We start from the raw sequence: 19,585 nt of genomic DNA on the forward strand, positions 1-19,585 counted from the left end.
CAAGCCTTCCGGTGGATTTAGCATTCCTCTGAAGAGAAGAGCACAGTAATTCTAAACATCCAGTCAGGGTTGCTTGAAGGATAGACACAGAAGCTATTTGGTGATGAGGAAATTGAGTTTTCCAATCGTCTCCTCTCTTTCTTCATCCTGCTGCCTGTTCTCAGTTGTTATTTTATCAGAACAATATTCTTTTTTGGAATGAGAAAGATATTTATTGGATTTTTGTCTAGCTGTTTCTATAAATACAAATGTTCGGAGATTTAAAACAGGACATTTCCAAGTCCACTTCAAACACAGAATTGCTCTTCTGAACTATTGGTATGAAGAATGGATTTGGTGATAGTGAACTTTAGTAAATTAAGCCTCCTACTCCTTTTATAACATTTCAATGAGTTTTGCCCAAGTGAGAAGGATGCAAGATAGATGCAAAAGCTCTCAATCTTACAGTTACCTTTTTCCTAGCTGACAGAAAATCCAGTCATTTACTACCTTTGATAGTACTACCTTTAAAAGACAGCGTAAAATAGCCAAGAAAACACAATGCATCATTAATTTTCCTGTGCTCTAATTAGCAAAAAAAGCCTCCCCGTTAGGCTGTACTTTGGCAACGGCGCAGGATTGTCTAGCAGCATCACCTCGAGACCTAAACAACAACAACGCCTGCCAGCCATGTGCTTGACTGTCTTGGCACTGAAAACGTGGGCTGTATTGGCGGGAGTAATTTCATGCCTCATGGCAGAAGTTTCATCCTCTAAAAAAAATATATATTTTGAATTCACCGCAAGCCTGCATGCTGTGCATTTGGATAACTACAACAATGGAGGTATTGCAGCTCACTTTGTGTGTAATGATGAGCTGGTGAAGCTGAGCAGGAGCTATGTGAATAAAACTGTGTAATTTTATCCCAGAAATAAATGTTACTTGGGTATCATTACAATTTCTCATAAAAAGTCTGGGTACGTAGCACATTTGCACAGGTAGTTATGTTGTAAGATGAATTCCTGGGCTGTTTAGGCTAGAGTTTGAAGTTACAGTGCGGAAATAGAATGGATAAATTTTCTTGCTCCATAAAATGATTGTATTTATTTACAGAGCACATTTAAAGAAAACACTGAAGAATGAATCTTTGTATGAAGGACTCCTACCTCTTGTGTCACCCCTGTTGCTCTTCGTTCTTCTTACAGTCTGGGTGGTTTTATCTCCAAGCAACATATTAGCAAAGCAACCAAGATTGTTTTTGTGGATGGTCGGGGTTGCTTTCTCAAACGTTATTGTAAGTATGCTTGTGGTGGTGGCATTATTTAGAGATAGCTTTGTGTTTTTATGTGAATAAACAGAAGGGAACAGAAACTGTAGTTAAACCTTAGCAGAATCACACCGCCCTTCTACCTCTGTGTTACCCTCTCATGTATAAAAATACACCGCAGCAGTTGTCTGGACACTAACAGTACCACAATACTGCTCTACCACAGCACAACATTTTTATAGTTTTTTTTTTTTTTTCTGGGTAGTTTATGAGTAGCCCTGGGGAGATCTTGCTTCCAGAAAAATAGCAGATGTTCCCCAACACATAGGCAGGACTGAGGACTTGTCTAAAATAAAAGAAAGCTCAACACAAGCATCGATTTGCCAGCAAGAGTAGGGAGGTTGTAGCCTTCGCCTGCCGTTATGTCCATTAGCGCAGTACGTGCATTCCCGTATCCTACAGCTCAGATGATTCACAGTTTTCCCGTCCCTGTTTGGAATAAGCGTTTTTTAGGGAAAGACATAAAGAGGAGCAGGGGCCTTGCGATGGCTCTCTGACCACAGGTTAGTTTCCCCAAAACCACATCATTGTGGCGAATTTCCCCCTTTTAATGCTCGTGAGGCAACATAAACCTCGGTGAGGCAATAATAAGGGCAGCCAGAGAGTAATGCTGAGCACTGCAGTTAACCCAGGGTCTTCTCTGGAGGAGGCCCTTTGCTTCTTTTTGCCAGGAGACAGCAGGGGAACTGCAGCCAAGTAGAAAGGTCTTCTTCTAGTTGATGCTAAAATACCCTAAAGGATAGCGACTAGTGTCATTTTTGGAAGATAGCCTCCAACACCATCTCAAATTGTGTCACTGAGCAACGCTACATCCAATTGAAAAAGTGAAAGCCTTGAAGTGCCTTGCATTATGAGAGAGAAATTTGGATTCAGGAATGGAAAAGAAATCATAATTGTGATGCTTGTTAGATGTATCCTGTATGTTCCCTATATCCCTGTATTCCCCTGTATCCCTAAATGCACGTTACTGAGGGTCACAAATCAAACAGTTCCATTGTAAGGACTTAATCTCACAAAAGCTAGGTTATTTTCAGATGTATAATTTTTGTTGTATGCATTTTTCATTATCATCTAATCTACCTTTTTTTCTTAAGAGAACAGTGTAGATTCCTAAATGAGAAATACAATTATTTCATAACTGTGGAGAAAGTTCTTTCAGAGTTTGTCTGGCAGCAGGTTTTGCACATAGGTCTTAACCAACCGAGAGCAATTGTGGCAGGATGCTTGCAGAAGAAAAATAGTGTGGCAAACTAGAAGTTTCTTTCTAGACTGCAGTTTGTTAGAGATTGAGTGCAATGTACATTCTTGAGGCCTTGTTCGTTCTTTTACCAAAACACCTACTGCAGTGTTAGAGGCTCACGTGAATTAATAATGTATGCACATTACTTGAAATTTTTAACATTTTAAAAGCAAGCATTAAAAATGTATGGGTGTTAGTTGGAATTTATAACATTTTAAAAGTGAAAAACAAGCTTGTATTTCTCTTCACCTCCCTTCACCTTACGCACGCCCGTTTCCTCCAGCATCAGGGTAAGGCTTGTCATGGCAATGCTTTTCCTCTCCATGATAGCCTGACACACTGTGCGTCCATTATCTGTTCTGTAAACCACAAACTTCAGCCCAGGTTTCTCTGCCTGCCAGTATCTTGAACTTCTCATGCCTTTGACAACACATTTAGTTGCCCAGCAGATCCCTTGGGCTAGCTGCCTGGTCTCAGACCTGGCCTCGTAGCCGTGCAACGCTAGGACAAGTAGGGAGGGCAACGGCTTCCTGGGATCAGGCAGAAAGACAAGCCATTTCCAGTATTTTTGGCTAAACTAAGGAAAAAAGGCCCCTGAGATCTAAAAAAGGAAAGCTGCTTTTGAGAGGAGGACTTCTTTCCCCAGTCCACATGGCCTGCAGCAGGACTGCTTATGGGTTCACCACCCATCTTGCTGAGAAGCTCAGACCTTGCTTTCCCATATGCTCGTAGGGCAACTCTCAGAAATATCCAGGTCTGAGCAAATCACCACGGAGCACAGCCATCACAGCTCCCACTTAGGAAGCTCTCAGAGGCACGTTTTTGAGTGGAGGGTCCAGGTCTGGCAGGGGGGACTTTCAGCCGTCTCCGTCAGTGGGATCGCAGTGTCTGACGTGGTGGCCAGCTGAGGAACAGGGGCAGCTCAAACTCAGGAGATGCTTCATGAGCAACCTCCCAGGGGAGATCATAAAAGAGAAGACACCAGAGACCTGCCCTGGGGTACAAACCACAGCTGCTGGAGGTTTAAATTCAGGATGGCCAGAGTAGCGTTGCAAGGTGTAGGCAAGGAGGATGGAAAAGCACAGGGCATAATCCCTTTTCTTTCCAGTCTGCCTCTCCAGGCTCCAGCGCTTTCATCTCCTAATGCTGGTTTTGCCTCACTTGTAGTGTGAGTGCTTCAGGACCGGGGGGAATAAGGGATGGCGGGAGGTGCGCAGAGCGTAGCCTGTTTTGCAGTCCTGGGATACACCAAAGGTGAATTGTTCCAAATATTAATAAGCAGTCTTTATGAAAAATCAAGTACCGTACTTAACATGGTGTAATAACGGTTTAGAACAATGTGAAAGCCAACCTCTGGACAGGTGCAATTATTCAGCCAGAAAAATCGTAGCATATAGATTGCTTTAGCAATTTCTGATACCCTCTGGGATGATTCCCAACGGACTCATAAAACTAGTTATTCAAAAAAATCATAATCAATACTGATAAGGCATCGTAAGCAAAAATATTTACATTAGGTACAAATGCTTACTTCTTGCATTATTAAAAGTTAATTATTTTTTCATGGTTTATTTTTGCATTTTTCCAGCTTTCACAGCGCAGACAGTAAAGCCAGTGTTTTTCCCCTATGGTCAGACTCCTACTGCGGCTGTCATAGGATTTCAGGCACTGCGCAGGGAATGAGTTTTTCATTCTTCTACTGTTCTCAGGATACATAAAATCTATTTTTAACGACATTTAAATTTTGATAGAAACGTAAATCAAAAAACTGTTTCAGCTGTGCTTTTTTACAAAAGAGAATAGTGTATATGAGACACATATCTTAAGGAGTATAAACCAGGTAAAACACTTAGGCGTGCTTAACTGGTTTTAAAAATCTGAACTTCAACTCATTATGTTTCAAGAACTTAGTAAAATTAAGCTAATTGCTTTCAGTTAAACAATGCAGCATATATTCATTTTTTCTGCCATTCTGAGTGGGATCCCTTTCCCTGGGCCCCCAGCTACATCTCCAGGGAGTCCGCTGCCATAATCGAGCCAAGAAAATGGTGGTGTAGTATATGAAGGAGTGCTAGAAAAGAAAAACAGGATTTAAAAGTGGCGTATGGTATCTTCCCTCCCTTCTGTACAATGAACCAGAATGTATTTCTGTCACGCCATGTGATTAAAATACCAGTACGCTCTCCCAGCGATTAAGTGGTGGCACGTTTGATTTGGGATCACAACTGTACGAGCCGGCGTGAAAGCACGAGGCGTCAAACAAACTCCCCTTTTGTGAAGATGTGCTTCGGCTTGTAAAGCGGTGTCAGAACACCGTCTCCGGAAAAGAAGTGTGTAATTTAAATTACTTGTAATAAAGTCCTTTAAGACTCACAGGCAATAAGGCAGGAAGGTGTAGCAATCACAGCCTTCTCACCAGAAACCAGCCTCATTTCGAACGCCAGCCTTGTTTTCCCCTCACCGAAAGCAACCCGTGGAGAAAATGCACGCACTTTTGCCAAGAGCCCCCGGGCTGACCCAGCACCTCTCACCCGGTGCCTTTTTGCTCCCACAGTGCAAGGTGATCATCTGCCAGATGAGCAGCACCCGGCCAGAGCGTTTCCACTGGTTCCTCTTCCCGCTGGCGCTGGTGGTCTACGCAGCCATCTCCGGCCTGCTGGGCTGGACGGAGGAAGCGGTGCTCGCCGTCCTCACCGCCCTGGTCACAGCCGCCCATGTGCACTTCGGGGTCTGCGTGGTGAGTGGGAGCCTCTGAAAAGGACACGGGGGACGGGGAGGAGGATGGGCTCTGGGAATGGTTTCTACACCCTCTAGTCGGGGCAGTGTCTGGGAGTCTGAACGTTCTAGTTATGGCAGGGTTTTTTTCTGTGTATTGTTTTATTTAGTCTAATTTTTGTTTTTAAAAAAAAGCTTACTGCAGTCAGAGCCTTTTTGCACGTGCAGCAACTTCAGTGACTTGAATGATTCCAATGCAGCCAGCTGTTATCAGCTTTAAACCCATCACAATCAGATGTTTTTATGTAGCAGTCAATCCACGTGGCATGAATTCTTCCACCATTTTTCCTTTTCTTCTTCCTGAGGTTACATGACTGAAAAAAAATAGGAAGGTAAAATGAATAGAATTCATAAAATAAGGTTAACTTTGCTTTGAATCTGCAAGCAAAATAGCTGTCCCGGTTTCTAATTTTGTCTTGTCCCTCTATTAGTGTTTCTCAAGCTGGAGATGTGAATGGTTTTCCAGTTCATTCAGTTTTACCAGCGCATTTTTGTGTCTGCTAGATATCAGTTTTGTCATCTGTTGTCATCTGAATTACAGCTTAAATTCATTTTTTCTCAGTTAATCCCCTCTTTTCTAAAGAGCATTGTCAAGTAATCCTCAGGAAAGTGTTTTAATGGGGATTTGCTTTCAGATAAAACACCTTGTTTGGCAAATAGCTCATTTCACAGGGAGATGGCCAGCATGCTTTTATTTAAGATACACCGTTGGGATGTAAGGATGTTTCTTCCTGCCTTTGAAAGAAGGAGTCTTTTTGCCAGCAGACACTGGCGTTGTAGTAGATTTTACCCCAGCACCGATATGGGCTAGTCATTAGAGGTCAGAATGGCAATCCCTGGTCAAAATTAATTATTGACTGAGCGGGCCCAGCTCCATCAGAGTTTATGTCATCTCTGAGTCTGGTCTATAGCGACTTGACTTCCCATCAGTGTGCTGCAAGACCACAGCTGTCTTGCTTGAGTACTCGTAGGTGCCCATGTCCTTGTAGGTCCCCAAGTACATAAGGACTCTGGTGGGGTCCTCCCCCCTCTGACCGGGAGAAGAGAGACAGTGAATTGTGAAACATGTGCACAAAACTGGTTGCTAATCTCTGTGATTTCTCTTTAGGGGAGGCAGCTGAGCGAGCACTTGAACATTTACATCTTTTCCCTGAAGAAACGTGTCCAGGAGTGAACACCCGCCCTGTGATCAGACTGTAACACTTGACGTGGAGATTCGCAACTCTCCTGATGTGATAAATAGTTGGAATGAATCTGATTAAAATAACCAAAGAATAGAATAGTGCAGATACCCGAACCACTACGACAATGAGCTATGCAGCAAGATGCTTCATCTCAGATGAAGATTACCGTCCAGCAGAGAAGTGTTTACCCAGTTGTTCTGCTGCTAATATTTATTCTCTTCATTAGTGCTGTGTTTCTACCCTTTCTGAAGCTTTTGTCTTCCTCCTGCTTGCCACTGTGTCCAAAGTCCTGGATAAATCCATGCCGGGTTACGTGAGATCCTTGATGTTTTATAACCAGGACTGGTTTTGCCCAGCCTAGTCACCAGTGGGACCCCGGCAATGCAAGCCCTCCCTGTGTATCCTTCCCCCTCAGACATCTGTGCCTGCTTCATTTTCCATATTTATTTTCTGACAACTCATTTCTTCCATACAACCTCCTGAAGGGCTTACGCACATTCGGTCTTTTCCTCACCTCAAATGAATGCGTGAAGGAAAGAGAATGAGCTCAGAAAGCTATGGGCACAGCAAAGTGTTTTTGAAACCTACGACTATTTTTTCGCCTGCCCCAGCACTGAGATGAGTCTCAGCTGACCTGTATCTGTCAGAAATGCAGGCTCCATACAGCAGCAACTGGCCTTTACGCTTATTTTCTAGGCAGTAACAAGCGCATTGTTGATATTTCAGTAGCAACAAGCAATACACCCGACGTAGGTAACCAGCTGAGAATAGATTTGGCCAACAAACCTTTGAGGATTCTCGTATTTCACTGCAAAACTAGTCAAACCTCATCTATGACCGCAAAATGCTAAGCAAATCATTATTTTCCTGTGTGCTTGAATCAAATTCCTGTGGTTTTAGACAATGACCAAAAAAAGGAAAAGAATTGAGACAAGAAAAGCTTTTTTTAGACATTACACGTTTGCATGCAGATGTAAACTGCTCACTTCATCTATAATACATGTAGGTTTTCTGTGTGCCTTGGAGGAAGGAGTAAGAATTTGAGTTTCATCTCTTTTCATACGCTGCCCTAGCCAGAGGGACTTTGTGGCCTTGAAGCACTAATGAAACAATCTGTCCATTTTCCCCAAGGTAAGCTTCATATTACGGTTCTTGCGCAGAGGGATGTGATTGACTGACTGGCGTGTTTATTAACTAGTTAACTATCTATCTCACTTGCCAGATGCAGGGCAGAAGCGTAGCTGTCGAGCTGCTGAGCCTTAAGTACACCTTTTCCCTTAGACCAGTTCTCCAGCTTTATCACTGGTCTGATCATTTTTTCCCCAGTTAATATACCCTTACATCAGTAGCTCCTATTAATATTTTCAGCTGAGCATCGACTAGCCATATCTCATCGTGAACAGCTTCAATTTAAGTCCGCGCATCCTGTTACAGTAGTTGACCTACCACAACGTCAGCGGGGCAGATTGCCCCCCGGCAGCCCTTACTGTAGGGACCGGGGACAAGCCTGCACATCAGCTTCCCCCCTTCACGAAGCAGAAATACCACGCCGACTTGTAAAGTATCTTATAGTTTGAAAGGACGCGTGTTCCCCTTACCCGACAAGCACGCTGAGGGTTCCCACCCCCAAAACGAACATCATCCTACAGTCGCGGTTCAAGCAGCTTAAGGCTCCAGTTAGGCAGAGGACACGGGTCAGCCTGTTGATGCTGGGTTGGAGATTTTGGTGAGCACCCTGTAGGGAAGGGAGTCTCCCGCGCCCTCCAGCATCGCTGTGGTCCAGCTCCAGGGATGACAGGAGTCTTCCAGGCTTCCTCCCTGGTGGCAGGGTGGTTGCGCCCCTGCCCTGCATGATGTCCAGGGAGCGTGGGGGGTCTGCAGAGGTGCTCCCTAACCGCCCAAGGACTCTCTTAGAGTAAGGCTGATGGCTGTTCATTTAATGAGGGATGCTAAAAAAGGCAGTCCTGACTGCGTGTGAAGGGGAACGCTGAGTTCGATGTAGGCACGCACCCAGCAATCTCACTGTTCGATGAAGTTAAATATTACATCCCGTACCAGATTACACAGAAGTCTCACCTATTTCAACAGTTTATATTTAACCCGCCCATCAAAAGTATCTGGAGGAAGTCCCAATGAGAAAAGAATTCGAATAAAATGGGTTGAATGTGGTTGTGCTGGAGGAACTCTGGACAGGCTTCCCTTTTCCCTGTGTCTTGCAATTATTTATGATAGCTGGAAATAAGAGGCACAGAAGCAGCACGATTTGATGCACTGTAATGGAGTATTTTGAAATATTTCATTAAATGAAATTATAAAACTTGAACTGCTATAATCTGCCTGCACTTCTACCTTTCTGAAGAGAAATACAGCATCACTTTTAAGGGAAATTAAGCTCTGGCCAGTTTTTTCACATACTATGTGAAGACATAACAAATAACTTACTTTCTCCTTTTTAAAGCAACTTGTCCATACAATCTCTATAAAGACAAGTATAAAAACAGATCATGTATTGCACAGTGTATATATTGAATTGTTAGCCATCTTAGATGGCAACTGGTTCAACGAATGGGAATAAAAGTGCTTTGTTCATAGGGTGGTATGATCACAGATTTATTTTTTGAAGTCAGATAGTGGTATGAAAATGACCTAACAGTCTAACAACAATTTTATATTTTTTTTTTGTCACAACATTGTGGCAGAAAAGTTTTCAACTATTTGAACTGGAAAATACATTACTACTTTATGCTGTCGAGCATTCGCAGTAGCCCAAAGATATGTCTCCCTCCTAAGTCTTGTGAAAAAGCAACTAAACTAGCGTTGCTCTCCCAGGCTTGAGTGCCTGGGTTGGAAACGGGCTCCTCTGGTCCCTGCTTCATCCTCCTCCCTTCTACCAGAAGCCTTCCCTAAGTGGGGCTGGGCAGTGGTTCAGCCTCAGCCCCGGGGATACCTGGAGGCAGCAGCTGGGCTTGTGCTGACCTCTCAGTGGTGGCACACAGCCAGGGAGCTCCAACCCACGGCAGAGGGAAGTCCTCACCCACAGCTCAAAGCCCTGGAGACTGAGCAGCAACTACTGTGGCAGCATCGCTCATGCTGCAAGAGACCAGAGCTGTGAGAATTACAATGAAGTTTTCCCCCCTTTTCTTCCAAAAACCTGGTATTTTAATCTAAAATTTGGTGACTTCTAGGTACTGTGCTGAAGATTCATCCCTGAATACTCGGCCATTGCAAGAAAAGGCCGCTAGGAGCTTCAGTACGCTCTTCACCTCCTGGCTGCTGCGAGGTTTGCTCTTGCTGTATCAGAACGGAGATACAACAGGAGATTTAGTACTCTGAAATCAGAAAGCATTTACCATAGAGAAGAAGGATCTGTTTACGGGCACATACATAACATGCGTTTGCCTTTTGATTTGTAGGAGGCGATGCAGTTGCTGAGCTCTGGGGGAAACCGGTACTCTCTACTCACACAGAATAAGTGAAATTTTTCTAAAGCAGCTGCCTTTTTCTTCCTGCTCCCACATGCAATCACTGATGAAACAAAAATAGGTATTTAAAGCAGAAAAGTATTATTTTAGAATGTTTTGAATAGTCTCTAGAGCTAGACAGATTTTAACATATATTTTTTTATTAAATATGTAAAAAGATAAACGCAAGTCAAGTTATTCACATATTCAGACAAAAATCTACTCTACCATGCGACAATTTGTGGATAATGTAAAATGACTGATACATCTGAATAAGACTTTTTGTATCTATTATGCCATTACTTATCTATTTATAATTAACAATACATATGTTTACATTCCTTTCAGTTTACATTTAATATATAACCAAAGCTTTATGGTGTGCTATTTAGTAAAGGTAATTACAAATGCATGTTAAAACCATAACGGAAGAATGGGTTACTCACGGGGGTGGGGGGAGGAGGACAACTCTTTCCCCTTTCAGAGCATCGCTCTCCCCTCAGCACAGCCACGTTTCCAGTGCCCAAGAGGTACCTCACTGCCCCGGCTCCCTACGTCCTTCGCTTCCCCCTTGACACAAGCAGCGAGAAGGCTACGGTCCTCAGACCAGAATTAGGATAGAAGGAATTTTCAGGAAAAAAAGTTCAGCTTTTTTTAAATTTCTTTTTTTTTTTTTTCTTTCTTTTTTTTTTTTTTTTAAATGTGCTTAAAAGAGAGAAAAGGAGAGAGGCACAACAGCCTAGCTATGAACCCTCTGGGGAGCTCCATAACCCAACCATTGCACACCTTTAGAAGCTCTTGAAGTGCTCTCCATGCTTCTGCTCGAGTATTAGCAGAAGGACGAACCGCAGTAAGCAAAGACTGGTGCTGATGAAATCAAGTTTATAGCCTGGATCCCAAAACTCCTTGCCCCATCAGAAATCCCATACAGGTTTAAAGGACATTCTGGAGACTGGAAAAAATTAGTAACTGCTCTTCGGTTCAACAGTATTATGAAGAACTACTGTTTATTACAATGACAATTGTAATAAGTACACATGTTCTAATAAACACAAATACAACAGAAATGACAATTCCCCCATTTGTGGTGACTCTTGGAAATACTCATTTTGGGATATACACATTTTTATAAACCAGACCTTATTCGTAACCAATCGAAAGGGGAAAGAGGAAGCGGTGGCCCGCGGGTTGCCGTACTTGCACTTTGTCACCAGGTAGGATGCGAGGTCAGTGCTGGAGTCAGGGCTGGGAAACCTTCAGCCCACAGGGTCCAGAAACTCTTCTGCCGAGCAGGGAGAGCAATCAAGGAACTGGAAACACCTGCTCTAGTGCTTAAGAGTATTTTTACATATCGTCTGTGGCGCAACACGACAGCAGGGATCTCACATTTAACTAAGAGCCACTTAGCTGCAAAAGATTGATTAGGAACAGAAAACTGCGCATGCCTGTGTGTGTGCAAGCTGGGAACTTGGGCTTTAGCAGCACATGAAGGTCTACGATGATTTAGCTGTTCAATAAGTTTGGGAGTTTTTCAGTGACTGCCGATTGGGATGGGACTTCCAGGTGCCTGCTAAATCAGCATTAACAATCCAGAATGAAGAAAAATCAAGTGAGACACCAAGAATACCAAGCATTAAATATTCAGAGAGACTACAATGCACAGTTTTATGAGAAAAACAAGGAATGCTTTATACACTTCAAGATACCTCTGTTTATAAAATACCATCATTTAGAACAGGGCGATGGGGCCACACTGGAAGGGAACACTCTCACTGCGGACATTCCAAGGCAGACGTGGTTCTGCACCATGCCGGCCTCGCCAGAGGGAGGTCAGCCAAGCGCAGAACCGGCTCTGTGCCCCTCGGTCACCTGGTCCCCCTCTGGCGTGTGCTCAGTCTCCAGAAGGACTCCTCACTGCCTCTCCACGCTTCAGAAGCGGCCTCACCACCCATAAGGTGTCCACCACCATCTTAACGGGAGGTCAAGGGGGTTCAGGGCTACTGCTGTTGCTGTTTTTTTCCCATGCCTTGCACTAATGAGGAAGTTTTCTGTCTTCCATACCTGTATGGCTAGGGCAGCGGAGGCGGGGGAAGGATAGCAGAAGAAATGGCTGGCCTAGTTCGTCCTCTTCTGAGGGGTGGGAAGCCAAGTATGACAGCAGAGATCGTGTCCTGCAGCTACACTGGTGTCAAGGAGATTTCTCTCCTCCATCAGCACTGAGCTCTGCGGAGGCAGAGCTGCAGCTGAAGGCTGGGACTGGATTCCTCAAGGAAGGAAGGAAGAAAAGCTGGGAAATGTCTATTGACTAGTCAGAAAACTGGGAGGGTTTTCAAAAAACTTAAGTGGTTGTCTGTTCCTCCCGAAATATGCCAAAAAACATACCATGCAGCTTTCTAACAAGCTTTCTAACACAGGGGTTTAAATCTCCTAGTGAAACAGATGCTCTGCCTTCCATTTCGTGAAGGCAGGAAAGGAATAAACATGAGCAACACGAGCATTTTCTTCCACAACACACCTCTTCATTATGGCTTGAGTGTGACTTCCACTGCATCCCTTTATTCCAATTGTTTGTCCGAATTTATGCCCCAATGCGGATGTACTAGAAAACGCGAAAGCACCACAAAGTGAGAGACACGGCTAGTGGTACGGTACTTCTTGCCACACAAAATGCCAATATAAATATGTTAGAACAAGTTACAAGTGTATCATACTTAAGACTAAAAAGAAAAAAAATAAATATATATATACTTTTTTTTTTTTTAAAGAGCAGAACAAATCTCAAGCAGCCAAGTGGTGAAGTTGCAGTGATGTACAGTAGGTGACGTAGCCCTACAACCTCTTGGGAAGATACACTGAAAGAAGACGTCTGCAAATGCATCTTGGCAAAGTATGGGTACAGAATGCAGTGGTTGGCTGGCACTCACTATGGTACATAAATGTTAATGGCAGACTGGGAGTGAACTGATTTCAAGTTTGAGGCCACACATGTTCCATTCTCCAGAAGAAAGTTCTCACACAAAACGAAAATTGTCAGAGACGCTGGGTGAGTCAGTACTCCTCCTGCTGCTGGGGCTGTTCGTGGACTTGCTCTTCACCTTCATGCTCTTCTGTGTGGCTCTCCTGCAGGGAGAAAAAGAGACCCCAAAACATTCTTCAGCAGAGATCATTCCTCGTGTAACCTTGCCACCCCACAGCGCTCTCCATAGCCTAAAGCTTAACTTCTAATTTTCATGCACCTAAGTACAAAATGAGCTGTTACTTGAGAAAAGCAGCATCTTGTAATATTACAATAAAACATATTTACTCTGCTTTTACTCAAAGCATACGCAGCACTGATACTTGCCCAGAAAAAGCGTCAGTTTTCAACATCACCGAGTGTTAACCGTGCTAATAAATGAACATTTTGACTAGCTAGACAGCGATGTGCTCAACAGTTAGATGCTGTGTCACAGCATCCTGACGTCCTCCCATTTTCAGTTTGTCCAAGGATTTCTGAACCTGTCTGCTATAGTTTTCACACCATCTTCACTCTAGGTTTATATCGCTAAATGGACAAGACACTTCTGCTATCACCTGCTTTAAAAATTAAACTCAGCCTCCTTTTTGAGGTCAGACATGCTACTTTCTGAAAATAACGTACGCATGCTAGAACAGAGTTCAAAGGCTACCAGAACAGTGATATTTAGCAGTAGCCGCAAAATAGCCAAAGACTTGCAAGCACATTTTCTTTGGACAAAAAAGAAAATTAAAAAAACGAGTCCAGTATTCACTGATTTATAGAGCTACAGTTAAAAGTACTAACCACTAATAATCACTTCCCTTTTGCAAAGGGTTATTATGCATAGCATCTTCCAGAACTGTCCCTCTGAATATACATTGCCCTTGTGAGAAGAATCCCTGACCAAAAGGAAGGCTGGATCCTCACTGCAGGTGATACCACTTTTAAACAATCTCCAATTCAGAGACAACAGACCTGGTATCTTGAGTCGGCCTGGAGTTATCAGAGCTCATAAAGGCTGGCTGACTCTTAGGGCATTACTTCTGTATTCCCATGAAGCGCAGCTGCATTTACAGCTTTTCTCTCAAGTGGTTTCCGTCATTCCGGAGCACGGTTCACTGAAAAGATCCTCCACGTCTCCTCTCTGCCCTGCATTAGCAGCGCTCCGCCGTAGGCAGCTCCGAAGGAAAAACGCTTTTCCAAGACACTGAGCTGCCATTAAAAAAACGCGGCATCGCTGCGGCAGGACCTCTGCAGAACTCGCCTGGCTCCCGGCAATTTGTGTTAGAAGCAAGCGACTTCAACGACAAACTTTTACAAATTGATACTGCCAACTTAGCAAATTTCAGGCAAAAATTAATAGAAAAGGGAGGCCATAGTTTGAGTTTTCCCAGAATAGTTCAGAGCAGCTTATGCCATAAGAAAATTCCCTTATGGCAATAAAACATTCACGCTACTAGAGGGCAAGAACAGGAGAATACGGTTCCTAACATTTGCTGATAAAATGGGAATATCCGGCTCTTTACCACACACAGAAACAGCCAAATTGCCATCGAAAGCAAGCTTTCCATCACTCAGGTGCTATTTTCAGGTAGCAGCCACACGTCAGGACAACTGCAGTGTAGCACCTTATGGCCCCTTGGGGGAACAATTCCCTTAATTACATACAGGAGGTACATCACGTCAAAACAGCTTTTTGCGTAGTATCTAAAAATTGCAACTTCTGTGATGGGCTGCAAGGGCGCAAGACTTGTGGAGAACAGGAGTTTCACAGAGAGAAGCTGAGAGCTGCGAGAACGTGACCCTGCCTTACAGGGTGAGAAAACTGAAGCCTGTTTAGCTGCTGTGAGCCATGTTCCCTTAACCTCAGCTGTCCTGACCTTCCTTATGTGTTGAGGTGACCTGCTCCAGAATGTACCTGTTCCATAGGCCCTATGTATGCAGAGCTTATGAGAGACGCCTATTAGAAAGCCCACTCGTGCAGATTTTATAGGTCACATACATGCTACCCTTTCATGCATATAATAGGAAAAGCCTCTAACCACAGGGAGCGGCCTGGGAACCTACTCTGCAGCTCTGAAGAAGAGCAGTGGCTCCTCTCTTGCCAGGCTTACTTTTGACAGAAACGGCAGATCTTATGTGACTACCTCAGAAGTTGTTCTGAGACTTGGACACGTGCTTCTCAGTATGTAGGCTTGTATAAATACATGAAACAGGAAAGACAAGAGTAACTATGCCCAATTACCTTGGGACTGTGGAATCTCCTTGAATAGCATCCCCTAACAAGGAAAGTAGTGGAAGATCTATTTAGAGCATTTATTTCTGGCTTGGATCACACGACCATGGTCATCTATGTCTCCCAAAACAAGAGGTGCTCTCTTTCGACCCTTCAATCCATCTACCTCAAACTCTTCAGGTGTACCTGTAGACTGAAGAGCTGAAGAGCTAGGCTTCATGAAAAAAACCAGCTGCTGGGCCAGGGCATAGGTACCTTTTCCCAAAAGCAGCAGCAGATGTAGTAGCTGCTAGAGCAGAAAGATACAAAACCAAGTGCATTTGAGCCATTGCTTTGGAAACTTGAGCTGAGAAACTGATAGACGAAACGGCAGCAATCCGCCCAACTTCTGCATGAAGTGAACCAGAAACAGCCTATGTAGGAAAGCAAAAGTTTTCCTACATTTTTGCTTTATGCCGAGACCTACATGGCTCCAGGTTTCCTATCTGGACTCATGGCCTCTTCTGGTTCATCAGTCTGATGCTCTCCTACTGTAAGACCATATGACCACATACTTCACATACTATCCGAGGTATCAATGCTGTCTATAGAAGCCATAGCATGAGTGCTACGGGCCACTTCTCACCACCACCCAAATGTATCCTTTTTTAACACCGTTCTCTGTCAACTTTGAAGTTTTTGACGAAGAAGTAGAATAACAAATGAGCAATTTGTAATTGTACACAGAATTCACCTGACAGCCTACAATGCTCACGGGGGACCTATGAGCTACTGAGAGATGTGACCACTTAAAATGCTGTTCAGAATTTTTATTCTTATTTTGTCTTTTAGGAGGATTAAATTAATCGTAAGAGAAAATTAAATATAAAGGGAGACTTGTCCCTTCTGAATAAGAACAGTTGATATGAAAAATAGGACATGGTCTCTATGCCATGTCAAATATAGTAGAAGCCTGTCAAACTACAGCTAGGAAGTAAGAGCTCAAGATTTCTAACAAACAGTTATCGGAAGTATGAACTGAAAACAAATTTAAGTCAGGATATTCAAGCCCAAGGCTTTGGTGAGGGATCACTTGTGCAATATGTGTGAGCTGCATCACTGCGCATCCCCTTCCTGGAGAAGAGCCCCATAGCCACAGTATCATTTATAAGTGTCATGAATCCTGAAAATTAATGTAATCCTTTTTTTCCACTTTGCCTCTGTATACTTGAGATGCTCTGAAACAGAGATTAAAAAAAAAGTCTAAGCTGCATTTACGATGAACTCATTAGCAAGATACTAGGAGCTGCTTGTGGTTTGGGAATTTGGGCTATTTCCCATCTGGGGATTGGGAAAGCCAAACTGCTGTTACTGAGGGATTAACCTGAAAAATGATGCAAGATATAGAATTTAACTTGGGAAAAATTCAGAGAGAGAGAAAAAACAGAACTGAAGGGCAAAGCAGGGGAGTGAGACAGCAAAGTCCGAAAACAAAAAGCAGGCAGGATCTGCATCGTCAAGGGGACCACAGTCTTTGGTTTAGTGCTAACGCCTTGGGGTCTTTCCTCCGCAAATTACAGTCCATCTGCTAAGATGAGGAGCAAATGCACCCCAGAAGCTGAGAAGATCAAGTCTCCCACTAAAAGGTACAAAAAAACTGTGTGGGGAATGGCCTCTGTATTCTTCTCTGGGGGAGCAGCGCTCTCCTGCTGAAGTGACATACCCGGCCTCCAACTGCAAACACATTTGAGATAAAGGCACGGTCGTCGTGTGTGTGTAGTTCACGCACAGACACGGGTGATGCTTTCAACAGAGAAAGGCTCGGAGGGAGGAAGCAGATAAAACACTGGGATGTGGACTGAAGTAGAACATTTTGTAACGTGTTCTTGCCAGTAAGGAAAACTGCATGAAGAAAAGCAACAAATGCATTCCTTGGCGGGGAATCACTTGGTGTTTAAGCCAACAGACAAGACAGATGTGGTAGGGGTATGGGAAGAGGAGGGCTTTTTCTGGCTTTGCCTTATAAATAAAATCACTGTTTTTGAATCCAGAGGATGTTTTCTCCAACCACTGTGTGTATGTAATTCTTTTAGCCTGTTATCACGTGCCTGGCAAATTTGTCTTATTGTTTATTCCTGTGAAAATAATGGTTTCCTCGTCCTTTCCCTCTCTAGCACTCACGCTGCACAGTTGATCAAATCCTCTTTCCCCTGTCACTTCTCATCTGAGCAGTGGCCCCTGTCAGCAGCAAGCTCCTGTCCCTCTTGCACCCAACTTTCATTTATGCTCTGTTAGTCTTTTTTAGAAAAGCATGCGAGTTAGTAGTTGCTTCGGCACTCCTTTTGATATAAAATTTTAAGTCAGCTGACTGCTGCCGCAACAGCTTTCTGGGAATAGATATAAAACAGCCTAGGCTACCGCAGCGCTGCTGAGAGATTAAGTTGATGCTTATACACTCCGGAGCCAAAGCCATCATCCGCTGGAGACTGAAGGGTCAACTGTCAGTACAGCACATACAGGGATTTAGTTAACATGAATGGGAGTAGTTCAGCTAAATCTCCACGGAATCATTATCCCTGATTGTACCCGAGGAATTTAACGAGCACCCTTTGCAGCTTCTTGCTTTGTTCCGTGTCTACAGCGCGCTAAGTCTAAGATGCAATGAGATTCTTGCTTAAGCTTGCAGACAACACATTTCTGAAATTTTGGTAGTAGAGGATTATTGGGTTTGCACGAGGAAGAATTTTGCCTATAGCAACAGCATTAAAAAGATGTTAAAGAGCATTATCTCTGCAGATATAATTATGTATTTGGCAACCTGCACTGTACACATTACAACACTGCCACATGGGCTAGAGAACGTTCACAGCTGTAGACATTGAACAGCACCTCTGTCAGAATTTCTGTGATTTTCAACATGTTAAAGAACATGAGTAAAAGACTTTATGCAGAAAGGCAGAAGAGGAAAACACAAAACTAAGGCCCAGAACCATATGAAATCAATTTGAAATTGTAACACACACACACTTCCCTTTCAGATAAACTTCAGCAAATTTGGAGTACAAAAGCTACATCGAAGCAGTGAAAAGCACATGGTCTCCTGAATCCCTTCCCCAAGCTGAAAAGTCTGTTGCTTGCAAATGCAATCTCCCTTTTTGGGGAAGGAGGCATGGAAATCCTAGCCACTACAAGTTCTGCTGACCTAAATATAGGACATGACCCAATACTGTGCCAATAAATTTTTACAAAATTAAGCTGTTTTGTCTAAATAAAAGACATTAAGCTTCAACTTACATGTTCGTCTGAAGCATAAAGGACTTCCATTAGCCGATTGACAAGGTCATTATTCTCTCCCCCGTGTTCTTGGCAGAGAAGTTCAATCTCCCTTAATTTGCCAAAGTAGAAATCCCTTTCCTTCTCCACGCCTTCAAGTGCAAGTTTTAACGAATGTACCTGCATAGAAACCAAGATGTGATGCATCAGTTCTGAGGTGCACTACAGAAAAAACAACTCAGTCCGAGATACAGCACGTGAAACCGTCTGAAGTATTCATATTACATTTTATAGCTTAAAATGAAGCCCCTTTTTCTTTTGAAGTGCTAGATTGAACCTCACACAATAGACAGCATGAAATCAGGCTCCCCCATTACGCCTCTTGGATACATCTTAACCTTGATCCTTAAAGGTCAATTTTTTCAGGGTTCTTTTATATCAAACCCCAAAGAAAAGGTTCAGGAATTGGGGCAAATGAGGACTTGGCTTCTAACAAAGCTGCCAGAAGTGTCATGTAATGGTAATTAATAAAACTTTGAGCTCAGTACTTGTATTGTTTTGCCTAGATTAATGTGCAGTTCTCGGGAAACCTACAGTATCTCCTTGCCTAAAAACACATAGCTCTAGCAGAAAAGCTCACAAAGGGAAATGGTCCAGTTAGGAAATTAAAAGTTCCTCCAGTTGCACATCTGAGTGCTGCTGTGTCGTTTTTTCACCTCTTCTCTTTTCTGCCTCCCTGCTTGCCGTACTGTTAGGGACCTGCCTTTTGGCACCTTGGTGCTGCAACCGGCTGCCCCATGGCCTTTCTGCTCCGATCGATGCGCTGCTGCTATCAACAACTTCTCCCAGATGCCAAGTATCTTTCTCTTTGCAGCCTTGTTCACAAGAGTCTTCAAGCTACACCGTCAGTCTCAATTTCACCACCGAGACTGCTGCAAATCATTTATGGGCAATGGAGCTGTTAATGATTAGGCTTCATATAAATCACGACAGATGTTGCAATATATTTTTATACATACATACACATATAGATATATATAAACACATGCATACATATTTAAAAAAGACCAATTTTGTGGGAGCATAACAGATAAACTACTGTCCAACAGGGTATACGCGATCAAGATAACATG

General features: G+C 43.4%; 2 protein-coding genes across 7 annotated transcripts in view; one reads left to right on the forward strand and one right to left on the reverse strand.

Moving 5' to 3' along the window:
• Nucleotides 1-8,984, forward strand: part of LOC128905057 (ethanolaminephosphotransferase 1-like) — a 57,709-nt gene extending 48,725 nt beyond the window's left edge. For all 4 annotated transcript variants that reach the window (XM_054190471.1, XM_054190473.1, XM_054190474.1 and 1 more), the window contains 3 exons: nt 1,093-1,273; nt 5,101-5,283; nt 6,430-8,984. In XM_054190471.1, the coding sequence (XP_054046446.1) occupies nt 1,093-1,273; nt 5,101-5,283; nt 6,430-6,495 (430 nt within the window). In that variant the 3' untranslated portion in view covers nt 6,496-8,984. The remainder of the gene's footprint in view (nt 1-1,092; nt 1,274-5,100; nt 5,284-6,429) is intronic.
• Nucleotides 8,985-10,954: 1,970 nt separating this feature from the next.
• MAPRE2 (microtubule associated protein RP/EB family member 2) overlaps nt 10,955-19,585 on the reverse strand; it is a 93,732-nt gene continuing 85,101 nt past the window's right edge. For all 3 annotated transcript variants that reach the window (XM_054190476.1, XM_054190477.1, XM_054190478.1), the window contains 2 exons: nt 18,474-18,632; nt 10,955-13,086 (listed from right to left, as the gene is read on the reverse strand). In XM_054190476.1, the coding sequence (XP_054046451.1) occupies nt 13,015-13,086; nt 18,474-18,632 (231 nt within the window). In that variant the 3' untranslated portion in view covers nt 10,955-13,014. The remainder of the gene's footprint in view (nt 13,087-18,473; nt 18,633-19,585) is intronic.

This window comes from Rissa tridactyla, chromosome 2 (assembly GCF_028500815.1).
Source record: "Rissa tridactyla isolate bRisTri1 chromosome 2, bRisTri1.patW.cur.20221130, whole genome shotgun sequence".
Lineage (NCBI taxonomy): Eukaryota > Metazoa > Chordata > Aves > Charadriiformes > Laridae > Rissa > Rissa tridactyla.